Raw genomic sequence first — 21,456 nt, 5'->3', positions numbered from 1 at the left:
GATTTCAGATGGCCCTTGCACCAGGAACGGCTGCTTTATCTAGACAGAACTCCTAAAACCTTTTCACTACATAGAGAGTGGAGTTTTATAGGCTCTGTAGTTGAGATGTTTTAGGGCTACAGCTTGCCAGGTGATTTTTATGACAATAAAATTAGACTTCAATGGCACAGCAAGAGAGGCTGCCAGACGGCTTAAGCTATGATTGCAAACAGAGGAAGGGAGGAAAGGAGGCAGAGCGTGTCTTGGGGTCTTCTACACTTAGCTCACCTTCCTGCCCATTTAATGTGGTTGTTCTTGTCTTCAAAGGCGTTCCACTCCTCTTTTTCCAATGACAATTCAACATGGCTGAAAGCCTGAAAGCTTACATAGCCTTCCCCTACTCATTCTGTATATCTAATCCTCTATTTGCTTTTAAATGGCCTTTCAGTAGTAGCCTGTAACATATAAACATTTCTATCCGGTGCCTCAGATAGAATCAGCTAATGGCCGCAGGTGTTTACATTACAGCAGTTTCCGACAGGGGACATGAAAGGGTCTTGCCTTCAGTTATAACTATACATCTTCCTCTCTTTCTCTCTCTCTCACTTTCTTTTCTCTCTCTCTCCCATTGTAACACTCCCTCTCCTGCTCTCTCACCCTTCCTCTCCCGTTGCTGTAGGGTTGGTGAGGTCAAACCCCCCGGTGCTCCTCCAACAACCCCTAGCCCTCAGCTCAGTTTGTGCCCAGAGACGGGATGACAATCCCGGGCAGGACAATAGGAACAGACCCCCCTTTGTTTAGGCCTCCATGGGCCTGGTGACAGTCACAGTAAACAGTGGGCACAGGCGGAGGCCAGGCTGGGTGAGCTTCACTGAGAGGCCTTTGACAAGGAGAACTAAAACAGAAAAGCAGAACAAACAGTGCTTGAACCTATCGACAACACACACATAGAAAAACAAGACTAAGAGACTACAGTCATGCTAGCGGCTCTGTGAGGCTGTACTTGAACGAAATGCACACGTTAGCATGCTAACATGCTCAAAAGGACAATACTAGCATGTTGATTTTTAGCACATCTTTTTTTTTTTTTTTACCATATTTGTTTATCATGTTGGCATGCAAACATTTGCTAATTAGCTCTAAACACACTAAGTAGCGCTAAGTACAACAGATTTTGCAGCTATTTAGTCATAAACAAAGGTATTGGACAAAATGAATCAATCCACCCAATAGCTGTTGAAATATTTTAATAAAGAACTAAAATATCAGCCTCATGGTCGCATTAGAGGAAAAGTCAGAGTCACTTGGATGTATAATCTGGGGACCACAAATGTCTGTAGAAAAGTTCATAGCAATCCATCAAATACTTGTTGAGATATTTCAGTAGGGACTGAAGTGGTGGACAGACGATAAGATACACACAAAATGTAACGTAGGCTATTTAAGTAAGTGTACAAATGTACCATTACGACAATAAGCTTATAAAATGATACATGCATTGATAATACAGTGTAAATGTGTATAAGCATTTGAAGGCAGAACTGTGTTCAGCTGGACAGCTGCATATTTATGACTGATTCACGGATTATAATATTAGGGCTCTTACAAAGGTAAGCTCACAAAATCTTTACATATGTTTTAATCCTCATATCATTTAGCTCAAATTCAGCATTTGGCCTGGAGCATTTGGAGTGCACACACACACACACGCGCACATATACACACACACTTTCCACTATGATCTCAGACAACCTGCACAAACACACTCCCCACTACACTCCAACAGGTTGGAGCATGATACTAAGCTCCAAAGAAGACCACACAGCAGTGCAGTGAAACGTCCCTGGAAACCGTCTCACACCCCTACAAACACAAGACAAATTCACACCCTCAATCTCCAAGTAATAATGTCCTCTATTTATTTATGTTTTTCTCCATGGTAAGAGCTGATGCTCTTTCTATCTGCCTAGTTATCTCTATTTAGGAGCTCAAAGCATGCGGTCAGAGGTCAGATTAATATTTATTTCATGTGTTGCCTCAGAGAACAGCAGGCAGCAGTCCTTTGAAGGCCTGTGGATGCAGGGAGGCGGATGAGGTTCATTGGGGGGTGGGTGGTGGGGGGTGGTCTAGCCAAGCAGACCCACAGACGATACAGTAAAACTTTTTTTTAGGGTAAACTGACCCTCAAATGAAGCAGTGTGGGGTCGTAGTGCAAGGACAGCAGAGGGCGGAGGCACATTTTTTCCTCTCCCCCCTGTCTGCCTGTCCTACCCACCCTTGTCTACCTTTTTGGCGTAACCCCACTGCGTGCGCTGCACAGACCAGCGGCCTGTTAAAACAGCCTAACCAGGTGGAGCTGAGCTATTGCAAATGCTCCCCTTCTGGTGTCTCACACTTCCAGGGGCCTCATGAACATATGAGACACAGCTGTGAGACAGGCAGAAGAAAGAGAGAGGGGGTGGGTACATGAAACATCTTTGAAATAGTTCACTTTGTATATCCAATTTAGTTTTTGGGTTTGATAGCATTTTGGATGCAAATCTGGATCCAGCACTGAATCCATGTATCAAATCCAAATCCTTTCAAATCCCTTGTCAAGTCTCTCGTTTTACATTTTTTAAAAAACAGTTACAAAGCATTTAATTTTTAAGAACTAAATCTCCAAAGATTGATGTTCAAAGAACTAAAACACAATTTTTTCCACACGGATTAGCCAAATATTTTACCAATTTGGAGCTAGCAATTGCAACCCAACTCCTATCCCAGTCTTTATGGGATTTCCACACTATTCATTTTGCATAACAAACAAGTTTCATGACAGCATCACATGTCCAAATGACATGCAGAGCTTTTTTGCTGAATAATACATGTCTATCTTATTTGAAATGCTGCACCTTGCAGGTTTCCTATCACTCAGTACCTACTTTCACCTGTATCCGGTCCTGTTCTGTCACTCGCATGTCTGTCTGCAGCCGGATATGGCACTTGGGAACACCAAAGTAGCTCAGATCTGATTCATAGCTCTCAGCAGTCCAGCCAGACCCATCAGTTATGGTTGGTGTCACGGACAGTCAGAGATACCGTTTTAGTTAAGCTTCCCATAATGCCCGACTTAGTTGGGCTTATCCATTGCAGGATGTTATCACTCAGGCACTCTGTCACTTGTGTCATCAGCGCAGAGTTTGACACTGAGCTGGTCTCCTCACCCAGCCACATACTTATCAGCATCCATTACTGAGGTGTGAGGGCCTGATAAAGGTCTTCCCAGTTCCATGCAGCTCTAAGCTGAGGTCCCATTTAGATTCTTGTCTCTGCAGTGAGAGGCCTTGCCCCTTTGACTCTTGCTCTCATCACTCTGTAAGGCTGTGTAGCTCTGTCAATCAGAGAGGACCCTGGGTGATCAGTCAGCTCCTCTTTAGGGATACTGGTCTGAGTAGCCATTAGAGAGGAGAGGAGAGGAGGCGGCATTGCCAGACTGGCCCAGGCCAAAAGCTGATGAGAAACAGAGGAGCAAGAGAGCCTGAGGTAGAAAGTGGGGGGTGGGGGGTGGGGGCAGAGGAGCAGGAGGTGGATGTGCTGAACTATGTGGATTGGGAAGGGAGGGCAGCTCTGTTTTCTATTTGTGAGGATTAGGTTGACAGATCTGTATTTAGTTTCTTTGGGCCTCTAGCTGCAGCTAATCCCCCTCACCTGCAGCGGGTGCCCCCCTTCTCTTTCCTCTGACCCTGCAGCCCCCTACTTCCCCCGTGTTCCCCCCTCCTGCCCAGTACAAACACTCATCCCGAGACAAGCACATGACTCGTTGCACTCTGTCTCCTCAGGTTAGGGCCTCACACTCGACACAAATCTCTCCCGGGCCAAAGAAACAGCAGGGGTCTCAGCCTTTCTGGAACAGAAGAAAAAGGACCCCCACAACCTGTGGTCTTCCACATATTAAGATTTTTTTCAGCTTGGGTGAGGGGTTGTCCCTCATCACTTAGAGATAGCAATTACTCAGAAATTAAGAGCCATTACTACGGAAGCAGCTTGTCAAAGCCACTAAGGGGTACCTTTGGTAAAGCTGCACATTAGGAAATATTCAGGGTCAGGTCAGGGGCACAGACCTCTTCTCTTTAGATCCTGGCTCCCACACACTCTGACCAGGCCTTCACACTGTGAAAGAAAGACTGCAGTGCCTCCACAAACACACACAGCATGCCTGCCAGCAGTTCTTGAAGGTGGGGACTCTGGATGACCTAATAGTTATAGAATCTAAGCAAATTTCTCTGTTTTAACAATAAAGTGACATGATTGTAAGATGATGCAATGAAGAGACAAAAAACAGGTTTTGAAAGGTTGTTGATAAAGCAGAATGTGGGATTTCCTCAAGGCGTTGTTCTTATTTAATGTTATTTGAATGTTTGGTGCTCAAAAACAGCTGTAATTAGCCAATAAGTGTCTGACACAATGAGCTGAAAAACTGCTAAAAAAAAAAAAGAAAGAAAAAAGAACAACATTTATAGCATCTCACAGCTCTTAAAACATGTTGGCCAACATTATCGTCACACACACACACCTATCATCAAATTTATATTCAAAAATCACTTCCACATTGCTGACAGATACATTATGTGTTTGGTTTCTTTGGGGCTCTAATCGCAGCCAATTAGTTTGGCAACCCCCCTACTGAAACCACTACACACAGAAACAGAAAGACACACATACAGTAGACACACCTTTGGACAAGTAACAGCAAGCTCACATACAGGGTGTCACGAACTGGCTCAGAGTCAGCGACAAAAAAGGGGAACCACACATGAATAAAGTCTCTAAAATTCCATTTATTGTTAACTTAAGATAAAATATAATGATTAACTTAGCTAGGTCAGTAATGCAGTGTGTTTATGAGTGAAGTATGTGTGTGTGTGCGCGCGTGCGTGCAAACAAAACACAAAACCCTAACCCATCTGGCTGGTGGAGGCCTGGCAGGATGAGAAAAGAAAGACAAGGAAGCCACCCAGATAGGCTGAGGCCTAAAGGTGGAGGTAGTTTCCTGACGGCCTCTCCAACCCCACCCACCGGCTCCTGAGCCAGGAAGCCAAAACCAACCTCACAAGCAGAAGGCAGAGAGAGGGACGTCACAAGGGTCTCATTACTGAGCACCACAGAGGGTGCTAATGGGGATTTTTCAAAACACCACCAGCATAGGCTTACTACCTTGCTACAATGAGGTGCTAACTGGCCCACACACATTCCTGGATCTTATTAATGGACGCAGGTTGCAAATGTGCACTGACCTTTAGCAGAGGAAGACTGGTAGCTTCTCGCAGTCACGTCCAAGCTGCTATGTGCCTGTCAGGACATAAATACTTCTTGTAGATTATTTAGTCTGGTATTTCTGCATCTTTGGCAACCTTATCCACACATATACAGATTGGAGAGGATTCACAAGAGGCTGCTTTTATTAAGATGTGAAAGCATATCATAAATGCAGAATGTTTACAGATAGTATACTGATTATTTAAGTTAAAGCACCAATACTACAATGTAAGCAAGTTTGTGTAATTAAGTAAATGTTGGGAGGTATAGCAAAATATACTTAAAGATCCTCTTAAGACATGTTTTAAGATGTATATAAAGTACTCTACCTTTAATAATAATCTGTGTCTAATATGTTTTTTCCAGAAAAAAAGTTCAATTATGTTGTTAAAATCCTTAAAATAGCATCTCCTCCTTCTCCATTGTTAAAAAAATCCAGAATCTATGAATATGCAAATATTTTTCATTTCAGAAGTTTAACTGCTGGACACAAGATGTCTCTTACTTCACTGTAAAGTCCATTCTCAGTGTTTGTGCGCTGGAGGTTTCAAGTTTACACATCACACTTGTCTAAGTTGAATATTGGTCCAGGATTAGCTTCCAACTATTTGTGATGTCACAAATCATGCTTATAGGCCCACCCTTTAAAATTTGATTTTCAATGAACACAGAGAAACTTTCCCCATTCAGTAGATGGATGTGAAAACAGCCTTTCAGTGTCAAACTCTGCACATACATCATTCTGCACAGTGAAGTAAAGCTCAAATAAGCAACTGTAGGAACAAGAAGAAAAACATATTTTTGAGTGCAGGGGGACTTTAAAGTAAAAGTATTCAGTATGCTATATAACTAGTAACTGCAGCTGTCAAATAAATGCAGTGGAGTCAAATGCAAAATGTCTGCCTCTGAAATGTAAAAGTATGTTTAAGTAAAAGTAAAAAGTAAAAAGTTAAAGTAAAAATTAAAAATGACATAAAATGGAAACACTTAGGTACAATAATATTGTCATATGTAGTCTGTATAGAGTCGCAGTTTGTGTCTTTCATGAATTCAGTGGTGGAAGAAGCATTCAGATCCTTTACTTAAGTAAAAGTAGTAATTCAACATTGTAAAATTACTCCATTACATTCAAAATGTTGATGTACATTATCATCTAAATTCACATATATAGGTATAAAAGTAAAAGTACTCACTGAACAGGAAAAACATTAGTGTATAGATTTTACCTCTGAATTATAATTTCTAACACATTAGAATGTAAGCAGCATTTGGCTGTGACAGATCTGATTCCATAACCTATTGGGGTATTTTTGATGAAATGTAGTGGAGTAAAAAGTACACCTAGCAGAGTAGTATAAAGTAACAGCAGAAAATTGAAATACTAAGTAGTTAACATAGTGGTGCAAATATGATGGAAATGATAATACATATATGTATAAGTTCCCATGGTCTTTTTTCTCTTTCAAAAAAATAGAACAGGCAAAATTCTTCCTCGCGAAAATTCTGCCAATCAAACGCACAAACCGCGCGAGACTTCCGCCAAAAAACCTGACGCGGGAACAATAAAGCGATGATACAGGATGGGATCCCATGTAGCGGAGCTGTTTACTGAAACTGACAAGCTTTGTGCTCAACTGCTGGTCAATGCTGAAGTCGTGACAGACTGTCAGCGTGTCGACAAAGAAATAAACAAGTAAGATTACAGTTACTTTACCCTGCTGCCAACTAACGTGATGTTAAACTGAGCTAGCTAGCGTTAGCATTTCATCCATTGGTGTTTTCCGGTATTGGTGTCATCCGGTATTAATTCACAGGATTAGTAAAAACAAACACCCCTCTCTGAATTTGATCTATTAATAGTTTCTCAGTTTTCCCCAGAAATTCAACTATATAAGAACTTATACATTAATATAGCAATGTAAAATTAAATATACAGGGCTAATATAAAATACTAATATGCAGGGCTATCTTTTTTTAAAGTAGCTTGTCTGACCGCTGTTTTATTCATGATTTTCATATATTGTTGTCCTCTCTGTACCTTTGTTTCCAGCAGTGAAATTTTCACCCGCATCGAAAACATAATTCTGGGAATAGTGACCAGTCTGTCTGAAGATAAGGCCCCTGTCCTGGTGCTGCCCAACAGATCCAGTTGGGTCAACATCAGGTAACTTCATTTCAATGTACTGTAGCATGAAAAGTTTTTCTCTCCACCCTGAACACTGCAGTCATTTGACACACCGACTGTGTGGGATCCCCGTAAGCTGCCTGACCTCTAAAAGATAAACACAAGCAATCATGTTGTGTAAAGAAATAAATAAACATTTACCTACATATGTCTTATTTTTAGAGGTCAGGCCACACAAGATGCCCAGATTGCTGTTTAATTTCCTGTAAAAAGGAAAAACACTTCACCTCTGTCTGAATTTGTATAAGGGGGGGTTTAAAAAGACTGCGGGGGCAAACCAGGTGGGAGGAAAGAAAAATCGTAACTTTCAACTTCAGCGAGATTGAAGTTGAAAAAACTTCCTGCTGCTTAAAAGATGATAGAGTGATAAGGAATTAAAAAGCGCTGGCCTACAACCACACACACACAAATTTGCGAAAGGCTTTAATGTGACTAGGTTGCGGAGAACTTATGCTCAGAACAAAGCAGACTGTCTAGTCTTGTTTGGATCAAACATTGCTGCAGCTTAAAGCACATTCTGGCTCAGTCCTTTCAAATGTGAGAATCCCACAGATTGAACGCCAACACAGAGGAATCGGGGCGGTGAGGTACGGGGGAGGCCTTCTCACAGGTAGCCCTCGGGGTGTGGGGAGTTTTAGATGGCTTACAGGTGGGGGAGCTGATTTTCAAAGCTGTAAATGTATCACGCACGATCTGTGTATTTTTCTTTTCTTTTCTTGTTTTCCACTTGAGTTTCCATAAGTTTGTCTTTCATTACTCCACTTTATTACTTCCCACTTAAGTTTTGACAGTGCCATCGGGCTTCAAATGAGTTCCGAAAGTTCTGTCACCACCATTAGGAGCGACTGTCCTTCGTCTGTCACTAAATTTGGTGAGATACACACACACACACACACACACCTCTGTTCTTATATTTTCTCATTTTGTTTCACATGCGGCTTTTCTGTTCTTGTCAACCGACATTCCTTTTAGTAAAAAAAAAAAACCTTTACAGTTGTACTGTACTTCATGTGGCTTTCATTTATATTCATTGTGAACACATGCATAAACTGCACAAACGGCAGTAAAAGTCAGACTTATTTTTAAGTGACAAATTGGCAGAGACAGAACATGTTGAAAGAGGCTTTTAAGGATCGGTTTACCACATGGATATCCTAATTAAGAACAGAATATGTTGATGTTTTTAACTCCAGTCCTTTAAAGAAATAACACTCATGATAGTAAGTATACTGTTTAATGTTCTGGATAAAATTAGTAATTATTTATATTTGTCTCTCTGTTTAAAGCACAAATTCTTAAGATGCTCTCAGTCATCTACAGACTTGTGCAGAGCAACTCATATGCTACAAAAAGGTTGTCATCAATCCACATATTCCCATTTCAAATAAACATTAAAGCTGGATAAAATCTGAAAATAGCTTTTTTAAATTTGTTCACATGAAGGTTTCTATATGTTTCCCCCACAGAGACATCTACTACAACAATACACAGCTGTTTGGTTCACAGAAAACTGTTGATAATATAGTGGATGATATCTCCTGCATGCTAAAGGTTCCTCGCAGATCACTACATGTGGTAAGTGTGCATGCGTGTGTTAATGTGAGAGACAGTGTACATGTGTGATTCTACCGCAGAAAACACACACCTCAGATATTAAAACCTTGTAGCAAAATTCCTCTGGATATGCTTTATTAGTTTAGGTCCCACAGATGAAATCTGTTAGGTCAGTGGGGTATTTTAAGCATTTTGTTCTGCTTCATATCTGAGGAAACACCTGTGGAAACACCTGATCAAACAGACATTGAAATAAAGTTGAATTCAAAGAGGCACTGTCAGAAGTATGTGCACACATGTGTGAGTGTGTGTGTGTGTGTGTGTGTGTGTGTGTGTGTTAATACAAACACACATTAACTTGTGTGTATATCACCAGTTGGCCACTTCCAAGGGATTAATATCAGGTGATCTTTGTTACATGGAAGAGGATGGCACAAGGATTGACTGCCATTCCAGCTCTGCTGTAAGTTCCACCAACATCTGACACCAACTACCTCATTGACTGAAATAGTCTTCATATGACTTGAAACGTATCCTGAAGGTATCATCGTAAGCAGTTATTCGTATGTTTTTATCACCAAAAAGCATTATTTGTATCCATAAGGCCAAAAAACTATGCTGGATACATTTCCTACCTTATAAAACATTAGTCAGCAGACATGTGTAACACGCCATCTTGGTGTTCATGTGCATCCGCATGCGTGTACTGGTTTAAACATGTGATTTAAAAAAAAAAATTAGGTGTCAGCAACTTTACAGGGAACCTCAGAGTGTGGCCTACCAAACCAACAGTAGTATTACCAGGCTTATAACAGAAAGGAAAACATTTGAGTGACATCTTTTACTCGTTGAACCTCTTTAACATGTCCATGTTTGGTTTTTAGGCTGTTGCAGTTTCATCAAACATCGGTGGGATTAGAGGTATCCTTTGTCATTTGTGTGAGAACTTTACTGTTTTATGCTTTATAAAAAAAAAGGTTCCTGTTTCTTCTCTCATTTACTTCTCTAATTTTTGGTCGCCTCTAGATACTTCTTAAAATGTCATATTGTGTACTATTTTTTTACTATCTGTGTGGATATGGTTGCAAGATCAAGGTGTTTTTCCTTAACCGTGTACAGATATCGTATCATCTGCAAAATTTGTCATGATAGTGGAGAAGGATGCAACATTTCAGAGACTGCTGGATGACGACTTCTGCACAAAACTCTCTCCTTGCATCATAATCACAGTGTGTTTCCTTCTTTTTTGCCACTACTTTTTTTTATTTTTTTTATTTGATGTTGTAAATCTGACTTGAATAATAGTCATTTTAACATTGTCTCCTCTCAAAGGGGCAGTATCAGTATTCTGTATACATAACAGATGTGTCTGTGTGGATCAGGGTAAAGGCGTGCCAGATGTGAACAGCAGGTTGATGGTGAGAAAGCTCTGGGACACGCTGCATATCCCCATCTTCGCTCTGGTGGATGCTGACCCTCATGGTACACGTCATCTGTTGTTGAGCGCAAACCAGTTTTACCCCTCGCGCATATTTCGCATATTTCCGCACTTTTCACAACACTTGACTCGTCTTTTCATCTCACACACAGTGAGGTTTCATGTGCCACTAAGCCAGCAGATGTTAGCACCTGTCCCACTGTGTCATAGTGCCTAGTCAGGCTATTATTTCCGTTAGCGTGATCTCGTCCAGGCAGGATGGCTCAGTTTTCCATTAGTCTTGATACCTCTCCTTTTCCCATTGCATGGCGAGACACATATGTAATGCTTTACTTTGTTCTAAGCTCCGTTACACATCTCAGAGGATAATTGCTCTGGTATGTCGGTGATTGCAGCGTGTCTCTGTCTCTCCCTCTGATTTTCCCAGGCATTGAGATCATGTGTATCTACAAGTACGGATCAGTGGTGAGTCCTGCCATGCCAGTTATTCCTGTACTGTATATTATCCAATGTGGCCTGTTCAGTGTCTCTGTTAGCAATATGTAATTATGCCCCTCTTTAAGTAAAAAAAAAAAAAAAAAATGGACCAATCATCCATCCCAGAATATTTAAACTGACATGGTATGGAGTGAACATGTCGAATGATTGTGTGGCAGTGTCTTTGTTGATCTCTGTGATGTTTGTGTAATCATCCTTGTGTTCATTAACTTCATTGTGAACATGTGTTGGGCATAACCGCATAATGTAGGTACAGTGCTGATTATCTGTGTGTTTATTTGAGATGTACTCTTGTGTGTATGCATGCTGTGTCTGTGTGTGTGTCTGTGTGTGTGTGTGTCTGTGTGGGTTTTTCCACAGGCCATGTCGTTTGAGGCCCACAGTCTGACCGTCCCCAGCCTTATGTGGCTAGGCCTCCTCCCCTCTGACCTCCAGAGGTTTGGACTCAACATTCGCTACTTCCTACTTCCTCCTTCTGCCTCTAATTGGGATTATATTCTGGGGACATTTTAGATTGTTTGTTTTGGTTTCTGTTGCTGTCGCCCTCACTTTTTTTTTTTTTTTTTTTTTTTCTCTTTCAAAGATCTGAGTCTGAGAGCGTATTGAGTTTTAAGTATACGTCCCCTTGTACAAATTTAGGCCAAAATGGGTTTTTGACATATGTTTAATTGTAGCGTGTACATTTTTCCCCTCTTATATTTACCTCTAAACATAAACATAATAACTCCTCAATGTGAGTTTGTTGAGAATGAAAGGAATAATAATGTAAGGGCGTCATCCATCAACAGAACCGCCTGCTGTCACTTTTTGGAAATCGATTTGCTCATATGTAGTAAAATCGACATTTCATCCTTCAGATTGCGTGTTCCGGAGGATGCCCTGGTCCCCCTCACCAAGAGAGATGAAAGCAAACTCAGCAGCCTCCTCCAAAGGCCGTACTTAACCAGCCAACCGGAGTGGCAGAAAGAGGTGAGAGAGAAAGAAGAGGTTGAGGAAAGTGCTTTCAAGGTAGAGTGAAGGGTAATATGTGAAAGTAACGTTATTGAAACGTTTCACTTGGAGTAACTTAGTTGTAGGGCTGAAAGATCATTCAGTGATCTAGTATTACTGTTTATAACTTCCCTACGTCCATGAAAACTCTTACCAACCGTTTTTCAATGCATGTGATTTTGTTCTACTGAAGCACTAAAGTAAATTTTACTTGATTGGATGAACGTGAGTTTTAACCTTTTCCATGTGATTTTGGTTATCGGTTATTTTTGATCCGTTGCTTTTCCAAAGGAAGAAGGTGTTCTTCTTCAGAGGTTTACACAGTTTTAACATTTTGCTCATGTGACGCATGGCGGAGGAATTTGCGTGAGAGGACTCTCAGCTCGTTGGTACTGAGGATACAGAGTAGCCACTCTGGTGTGGAGTGGCTGCTGGAGGCAACCACATGATGATTTATGCTTGTTTGCACGACTTGCTCTCTTGCACGCTCCTTAAAATTGCGTGTTTGCTCTCGTCTTAGATGGAACTAATGAAGCAGAGTAAGGTCAAGGCTGAAATACAGTCCCTGGCAGCCATAGCTCCTGATTTCCTCACCAGCATCTACCTGCCCAACAAGCTGCGCTATGGAGGCTGGGTATGAGCACAATGCTGCCACCTAGTGGAATAAAAAATGAACAGCTAAAACTGGTTGCAAAACCAAGAAAAGATCTTCTATGTAACAGTCCTGCCTAACCTTGTCACAGAGAAATATGAGTTTGTTCGGTTTGTAATGTTTGTCAGTGATTGTGTTTATGTTTCAGGAATGTCTCATCTTATCATTAAAACACTCTAATCCCAATGACAAGTCAGAGCATGTTCTTATCTTTATATTCTCAATGGCCTTATTTATATTCACAAGATTTTGTTTGGTTCGGCAACACAATGTGTGAATTATTCTACAGGCTCCACAACCACTGAATGACACTGTGTGTGCTGGTGCAAAGGATTCAAGGATGATGAGTTCAAGGGTTGAAATCGGAGTATCTGTGAGCGTGTGTTCGTTCATTAATGCATAACAGGGCTCATGTTGCCGTTCTTTATATGATCTAATCTCCAGCAGGGGGGGACAGTGCTCATGTAATGTAGAATTTGGTAATGTAGTGAGCCTCATCAGGGGAGGACAAGGTAGAGAGCACACACTGTGATGAACTTAAGAGCTGTTGAAAAAATGGGTAAAGTCAGCATTAGCGATCGTCACATGCACACTGACAAAAACTGCATAAACAAAGTGATGGACAGCTTTCTACAACAAAAACTGTGTTCCAGCAGTCGTCTGCCTCACTGTGAAAGAAGTTGAGCCTTATCAGATAGAAAAGAAGTGTAGAGAAGTGTTTCCTCTTTTTTATCAGTTAATTGGGTGCATATTTTTTTACATTGTATTTTAGAAATATTTAAAGTCCATCTACAGTGAAAAGTGTGTTTTTCTTCTTTTTTACATCAGTTGAATGTTGGAGCTTCACTGTGCCGAATGATGTATGTGCAGATTTTGACACTAGAAGGCTGTTTTCACTTCATCTGCTGAAGGGGGAAAGTTTTTCTGTGTTCATTGAAAATCAAATTTTAAGTTGGTGGACCTACGAGCATTATTTGTGACATCATTACTAGTCTGGAAGTCAATCCTGGTCCAATATCAACTTACACAAGTGTAATGTGGAAAGTTGAAGCCTCCAGTGCACAAACACTGAGAATGGACTTAACAGTGAAGTAGGCGACATCTGGTGTCCAGCAGGAGATCTTTAAACATGAAATATATTTACATATTCATAGACTGGAGTTTTTAATGAGGGAGAAGAAGGTGACATTTTAAGGATTTTAACAAGATAACTTTTGTGAAAAAACCATTTCAGACACTAATTATTATTCAAAGTAGAATATTTTATTTACATCTTAAAACATGTCTTGAGGGGATCTTAAAGAAATTAATTAAAATAGTGCGGCAAATAATAGAGGAACTGGCTCTATTTACTAAAGAGGTTTGTTCAAATTAGGGCTGTAACTAGCGTTAACAGAATTTTTTCCATCATCAATTAATCTGTCAAATACTTTCTTGATTTTTGTTTTTTTTAATTACAAAAGAGGGGCTGAAACTACCATTTATTTTCATTATTGTTTAATCTGTCAATTATTTTCTCAGTTAATCGATTACTCATTTAGTGGAAGAAAATTATAAAAAATGTCAATCCCTGTTTCCTAAAGCCCAAGATGACATCCTCAAAAGTCTTCTTTTGTCCCAACCAACAGTCCATAACCCAAAGATATTTAGTCCACCATGTAAGAGGACTAAAGAAACCAGAAAATATTCACATTTGCGAAGCTGAAATCAGGAAATTTGGTCATTTCTTCTTAAACAATGACTCAAAACAATGATGACTTCATGAACTCCAGCAAGTTCTCCAAAATCCAAAGATATTCCATTTCCTATCATAAAATGCCAAGAAATCCAGAAAATATTAACATCTGAGGGGGAAAAAATGCATTTTTGCTTAATTTTTTTTTCTTTTGTCACTTTAGCCCTACTTAAGAAGTCATAATTTTAAGATTTCCTTTACTTCTTGTAACAGTAAGGGAAGTGAATCCACTTCAGCCAAAAAAGGAAGAAATAAATGTGTCCAAGTAGTTTCTGTTCGGTTTAATGAACCTGCGTGAAATAATGTTGAACGTGTAGTGCGTCCTGTCGCTGTTGAATAGACGATCTTCGGTACTATTACATGACTGCCGGTGGGCGTGGCTGTAAGATTGTGCAACATACTAGCAGCTACGTCACCACAGTGACCGACGTGGTGTATTTCAGCCGGCTGGATTCTCCTCAACGTGGACCAACTTCCAAGAAACGGAGGACTGCATTATTCTAATTAAACAGGATAAAACAGGTGAGTTAATACAGGAACCGTGTGAGAACATATCGCAGGGATAGTTTACATGTCGTGGTTTATTCCTATATCCAGCTAGTTGAAGATAAGCTAATAACGAGCTTTCTTTTCTGCCATCAATTAAACATTGTCTTGATGAGCTGATATTGGTCTAAACTGATTTTGGATAATACACGGTTTAATATAATGTAATGTTTTTCCTGATTCTGTATAATGTTGCTGTACCAATCTTTAGTAAAGGCCACTATTTGTATTAACTTAAAAATAACTGGAAGCTGTGGGATAACAGATGTTTTTTGGCACTGACTGTATGAAGCTTTATATCTCTGTCAATACCAGTTTTCAGCTGAAATCCCTTTTTTAATTGATAAATTCGTGGATGCTCTGATAATAACTGAAGACAAGTGAAAATAATAAAGTGAGTAAAAGTAAATGTATGATAAATTAATGTAGTATTCTGTCTGTGTGTTTACTCTCAATAATGATCTCTGGGTCAAGGTCAGTTACCTCAAAGTATTCATCCATAGGTAAGACTGGTAATTCTAACAAGAGACTGTAATACTATAGCATTACATTTGACTTTGTGGATCTCGTGATCTGCTACAGAAACCCAGCCCCCTGTTTTGCAATACAGGGTGGTGGGGGCTCTGTCTGTAACAGTTCATATAGCTATCTCCAGATGGCTCTTCTTCTTCTGTCTTTGGTAAAATCATATGGGTGTAGAAGCAAGACAGGTCCTTGAGAGGCCTTCCCATTTACACTTGTCAAGGACAGCTGACTACAGCGCAGAGTAAATGAAAATAGTCTCTTGGGCTTTTAACATAACATCCTCTCTGGTCTCAGATAAGTGTGGAGTCAGTCATGTTTCGTAAGGCGTTTTCCTTCTGTTACATCAAATCGGACTGGGATGGGGTCAGGTAAAGACGATTGCTCTGTAGAGAAAGGTGGTGTTTTTTAAAGGATCAGATTTGGTAGAAGATATTCTTGAATGTTATCTGAATAGTTTAACCTCTTCACATTGTTGAGAATGAATCTTTGACTGGATTTTTCATTTTTAGGCATATTTCTTTATTCATTTGTCTTTTTATTTATTGTCTAATTTCAGTCAAAAGTAGCCAGGAGCTACTAAAGTTTGTCTTCTCATATTTTAATGCTCTCTTTCTGATTCAGGTCAAGAGTATCTCATATGGACGCAGTGCTCCGCCGGTGCCCTTTTCTGACTGCTGTGCCCAGTGTTTTCCTGCAGCTGACTGGGAAGTCATCGCTGGCCAGCTATGCCCAAAATTGCCCTGTGATGATGGACCTGGCCTCCAGACCTCTGGCCAGAGCTCTGTCCTCTTCAGCCTCTGTATCTAAAGGCACTCCAACAAATGAGGGTCAGTTATAAGGCAAATATTTTACTCCATCTTCTTATATTATTTATTGTTAGATCGTGATTTGAATGCAAACATGTGATCTATATTGAATTTTGGGGATTGATTATAATTTGGGAATGTATTGCTGTTTTCTGTAGATGGGAGGCATGAAGTAAAGTTGCCTCCAGGCCATGCCACGCCACCTGCTGGCCAGGCTGTAGGCTCCAAATGCCCTTTCCTGGCTGCAGAGATGGTGCAGAAAAACAACAGGGTAGTAAGGGAGGCCAGCATGGAGCTGCAGGAGGACGTCAAGGAGATGCACTCTTTCCGCACAGGTAAGCAGTCGCACGGCAACACCTGTAACTTGATACCCATACAGTAAGTCAGTTATGTATGCATTGTTTTGAGCATACACACTCTCTAGTGACATTTAAAGTGCATAACAAATCAGTGATGCATTTATTTAGAGATCACTGACAGTGCACACCATTTTTTAACAGGGAAAAACGTGGATTTATCAGTTGTGGATCTTATCGAGGCAGACAAGGCCAACACAAGGTTGCCAAAAAACCTTTTAAAACCAGTATCTTCCAAAGTGTCTCATCTACTGAAGGATAATCTGCATGATGGTAAGAAAGCCATGTTTTTTTAAATGAACAATAAATCTCCAAAAAGATCTGAAGTACACTTTGAATCTTATAAAACTCTTCTCCCGTTTCTTCCTCCATCAGCTGTCACGTTCAAGTACGACAAGTTCTTTGAGGAGAAGATTGACAGCAAGAAGAGGGATCACACATACAGGGTCTTTAAGACGGTGAACCGGCGTGCCCCCTCGTTCCCCATGGCAGACGACTACTCAGAGTCTCTGCATGCCAAGAGAGACGTGTCTGTGTGGTGCAGCAACGACTACCTCGGCATGAGCCGTCACCCTAAAGTCACTCAGGCTATCATGTGAGTGGGCACACTGATCAGCAATTAGTGTCAATGGATGGTGATAATTACATATTCAGCACTGATCAAATACAAAAAAAGGTTGTTTCTAAGTAGTAAACTTATACAATTTTTCCTACAAGGTTGACTTTAAGAAATCATGGTGCTGGTGCAGGAGGCACACGAAACATTTCAGGGACAAGCAAATTCCACGTGGAACTGGAGTATGAGCTCGCTGACCTGCACGGCAAAGATGCTGCACTGCTGTTCACTTCCTGCTTTGTAGCCAACGACTCCACGTTGTTTACTTTGGCAAAAATGCTTCCAGGTACAATTATACTTGATACATGATCATAATGTATGCGTTCCCATATATTTTCCTATCGAAACTGAAATCTGTAGCAGAGAATTGAAAAGCTTACGTGTTCCTCTTTTTATTTATCCCTCAAGGTTGTGAAATCTACTCTGACGCTGGCAACCATGCGTCAATGATCCAGGGTATACGAAACAGCGGGGTCAAGAAGTTTATTTTCCGTCACAATGACGTCAGCCACTTACAAGAGCTACTTGAGAAGTCAGACCCTTCCACTCCAAAAATTGTTGCCTTTGAGACAGTGCATTCAATGGACGGTAAGTACTCAGCCCTCCATTAATGTGTCAGTGTTTTTAATAGGGCATTTCAAAGACCTGTATTATTTATTCATTATTAAATTGAAGTGTTTTTAATAAATTGTTAGTAGGAAAACAAGGACATACAGGATTTATAACATTGCAGTGTAATCGTTTCCTCAAAATTATTTACTAAAAAGAGCATATATTACTGTGTATACACAAAACCACCAACACTCAAATGACAAAAGTAATATTTGTTTACTGTGTTTACAAAAGCAAGCATTACATTCCTGCATTTGATATCCACAAATTAATTTTTATGATAAATTGTCTTAAATGAACGCTGTGTTCTTTACAGGGGCTGTGTGTCCACTAGAAGAGATGTGTGATATTGCCCACAAGTTTGGTGCTATTACCTTTGTGGATGAAGTGCATGCGGTGGGCTTGTATGGACCCAGAGGAGGAGGGATCGGAGACAGAGACAAAGTCATGCATAAGATGGACATCATCTCTGGTACCCTCGGTAAGTAGAACCCTTGCTAACGAGGTGAAACATCTCATAACACTTCTATCAGTTAGATATGTGCCTCTCTGACTTGTTGTTTCCTCTCCAGGCAAGGCATTTGGCTGCGTTGGTGGTTATATCGCCAGCACCAGCGGCCTGGTGGACACAATACGTTCCTACGCTGCAGGCTTCATTTTCACCACTTCGCTGCCCCCCATGCTGCTGGCAGGGGCAAAAGAGTCCATCAAGATCCTGAAAAGCAAAGAAGGTCAGATGCTCAGGAGGAAACATCAGAGGAGTGTCAAGTTGCTCCGACAGATGCTGATGGACTCAGGCCTTCCTGTGGTCCACTGCCCAAGCCACATTATTCCTGTCCGGGTAAGAAAATTAATAATTTACCCATTTAACTGATGCTGATGCAGGGTTTGACCTTCACTTATAGGAACCACTGTAACCCTTGTTGTTTCATTGTCTGAAAGACCTTATTTTTACTACTAAAATCAATGTTATAGAATGCCTTGTTCTGTTTCTGTCAAAATAAAATTTAAGGCTCAAGGTTCAAATTGTGAATCTGACATATTGCGTATCTGTTGGGCAGGTGGCAGATGCAGAGAAGAACACTGAGATCTGTGACATCATGATGTCTCGTTACAACATCTACGTCCAGGCAATCAACTACCCCACTGTGGCTAAAGGAGAGGAACTGCTTCGCATCGCCCCCACACCACACCACACTCCCCAGATGATGCACTACTTTGTTGGTATGTCCATTACAATTTGAATCTTAAGTCTGCATGAATAGTGAGCCAAGTAATTTACTACAAACTCAAATACTATATAGATTATTTAGACACTGTTTAGACTATAAGGTACATTTAACATCCATAATTTCTGGCAAGAAGATGGTAGTATCCTCACCTATTTGTTCTCTGTTTCGTCACCACAGATCGGCTGGTTAAGACGTGGAAAGAGGTGGGTTTGGAGCTGCAGCCGCACTCCTCAGCAGAGTGTAACTTCTGCCAGCAGCCTCTTTACTTCGAGCTGATGAGTGAAAGGGAGAAGTCCTACTTCACAGGCCTCAGTCACATGGTATCAGCAGTCGCCTGATATCCATAAAAAAACACTAAATTCCAGCAACACCCACTCCCCAGTATCCAAGCTATTTATTGTATTTAATTTATCTCTGCATATAAAATGTTCTGAGTCACCAAAAAATGTGTGGTGAAAATGTGTATTTACCCTTGTGTGATCATGTTAAATGTGTTGATTATGACTTGACATGACATGAATTGATTTTTTTTCATGTGTGAAAATGTGACTTTCAGGAACAACATAAACTATGGAATCATAAAAAAATGGAGAACTGAACCAACAGGATCAAAAGGATAAGCATTTATAAATACATATTATTTGATATGTTTGTCTGAATGAATTTATTTGATGATCCAGAATATACAGATTTAAAATAGTTACAATCATTGATGATTAAATCACAAAAAAGCCAAAAAGGCTCATTTTCATTGTGGTCCTCCACATATAACAAACAGCAAGAACAACATGGGACAAATACATACATGCCAACAATTATATCAATGCATAATCTACATTAATATGTTGGATAAGACACCTCTATAAAAAAGTAAATGCACATTTGAACGAGGCCAAAGGTTTGAGAGTATCTACAGCATCTAAAGGTTAAACATTTTCTAAATCCTATTGATTGTTTAAGCACCACGTCAGAACGGGTGCTGTGCTTGTAGCAACCAGCATCAGGCACAAGCTTTGTGCATTTCTATGCTTTTCTTATGCTGCCTCTCTGAAAAAAAGGATTTCCTCTCATGTGACAGAAAAGATTTGAACTGAATATAACTAAACTGAAAGCTATTATAAATCTATATACCCACTTATAACAATTTATAGATGTATGTGCATATTATGTGTTGCGCAATACCAGCTTTAATCTCAATAAGCCATCAGAACATTTCATACTAGAACAATCTTCAAGTATGAAGTAGATGAGATAACAGATGGGATGAAATATCACACATTCACTCCAACAGTAAGCACACAGTATCTCAAATCTCTCATATAGTGAAACCATGCCTTCATATGGTTTTATCCTCATACTGTACGTGTATCATGACACGCAGGATATTTGCTGCAGATACATTTATATGTGAGCTATTAATATTACCATTACAGGCAGTGCTCCTGCCAGAAAGATTATCTCTCAAATCTGCTGTAGAATATTATATTACTTCCTTCTGTAGACTGATCCCTCAAAAGTCACTTACAAGGTGATTGAGAAGCTTACGGCTTAAGGTCTCTGGTGGTGTAGGATGTCATTTAGTCTCACTAATATGATACAAAAAGTAAGTAGGGGTGATTAATATAAGTAATTCTATCATAAACAATGTGACAGGCATTTTATGTAAACGCCACAAAAAATTCTACTGCAATGATTTTTCATTGAGAAACTCTGATGTTGCAAAAAGGCAGTGATGTATAAAGTAGTGCCGTTCATGTATAATCAGCTTAAAGGGCAGATTTGTGGTCATCTAGTCATTCATTCATGAAATGCACCTCATGGCCGTTCTCGGTTTCACCACACGGAGGCATGCTGGGTCTCCTGTTTGCAGCTGTGAGGCTGTGACGTCAGGCGCTTCCTCCCTCCTCCCTTTGCAGATGACTCATAGCTGGTGCAGCAACTCTCATGATGAACCACTAGATGGTATCAATAGAGAACAGGATATTGTGTTTCCTATCTAGATAAGGTGGTAGATCATAAAATGCAGCAAATACATCTCCATGTACCTCACAGCATGTGTAGCAGACATGCAAAATCAGATGTTAGAGAGTATTTTAATTTCATTTTCAGATTAACCTGCCATTGATGTAAATCAGTATGGCGCTAATGCACTCTGGTTATTTTCTATAGCTTTTTCATGCAAATAGTGTTCAGATCCTTATTAAATGTATAAAGCCCCTTTACTCCCACATGCATAGAAACATCAATGGCAAGGAAGCTCTCCTCCCATCTGTCTCATCTCTGAATGCTTCCCACTGTACATCTGCACATGACAGGAGTGTGTTTGTGTGCCCGCCGGGTATGCGTGAAAGCCCTCAAAGCAGCACTTGACACGCAAAACCTGGGATTCTGTACACCAAAGACGTTTCATCTCTTTCCTTTGAGAGAACAAGCA

General features: G+C 40.3%; 2 protein-coding genes across 4 annotated transcripts; both read left to right on the top strand.

Annotated features, from left to right (window-relative positions):
- Positions 1–6,813: 6,813 nt before the first annotated feature.
- On the top strand, positions 6,814–12,786 carry spo11 (SPO11 initiator of meiotic double stranded breaks). Of its 3 annotated transcripts, none has more exons than XM_042410192.1 (13): positions 6,814–6,970; positions 7,331–7,441; positions 8,245–8,333; positions 8,749–8,815; positions 8,929–9,037; positions 9,393–9,479; positions 9,901–9,937; positions 10,136–10,245; positions 10,399–10,498; positions 10,882–10,919; positions 11,313–11,389; positions 11,810–11,921; positions 12,463–12,786. In XM_042410192.1, the coding sequence occupies exons 1-13, from the start codon at positions 6,858–6,860 to the stop codon at positions 12,580–12,582; spliced, it is 1,170 nt and encodes a 389-aa protein (XP_042266126.1). In that variant the 5' UTR covers positions 6,814–6,857; the 3' UTR covers positions 12,583–12,786. The 3 variants fall into 3 exon arrangements, with proteins under 3 accessions (XP_042266126.1, XP_042266127.1, XP_042266125.1); XM_042410191.1 differs by having other exon boundaries at positions 6,815–6,970; positions 7,328–7,441; XM_042410193.1 differs by lacking the exon at positions 9,393–9,479 and having other exon boundaries at positions 7,328–7,441.
- Positions 12,787–14,719: 1,933 nt separating this feature from the next.
- LOC121895901 (5-aminolevulinate synthase, nonspecific, mitochondrial-like) lies at positions 14,720–19,667 on the top strand. Its single transcript, XM_042409440.1, has 11 exons — positions 14,720–14,851; positions 16,022–16,227; positions 16,365–16,541; positions 16,707–16,835; positions 16,938–17,157; positions 17,280–17,464; positions 17,587–17,766; positions 18,107–18,271; positions 18,363–18,631; positions 18,852–19,014; positions 19,200–19,667. Exons 2-11 carry the CDS (start codon positions 16,038–16,040, stop codon positions 19,358–19,360), a joined length of 1,839 nt encoding a protein of 612 aa, XP_042265374.1. The 5' UTR covers positions 14,720–14,851; positions 16,022–16,037; the 3' UTR covers positions 19,361–19,667.
- Positions 19,668–21,456: the final 1,789 nt, after the last annotated feature.

The sequence above is a fragment of the Thunnus maccoyii genome, chromosome 4 (assembly GCF_910596095.1).
Source record: "Thunnus maccoyii chromosome 4, fThuMac1.1, whole genome shotgun sequence".
NCBI lineage: Eukaryota > Metazoa > Chordata > Actinopteri > Scombriformes > Scombridae > Thunnus > Thunnus maccoyii.
Note: the sequence above shows the minus strand (reverse complement) of the source record. Positions and strands in the feature narration are given on the sequence as shown.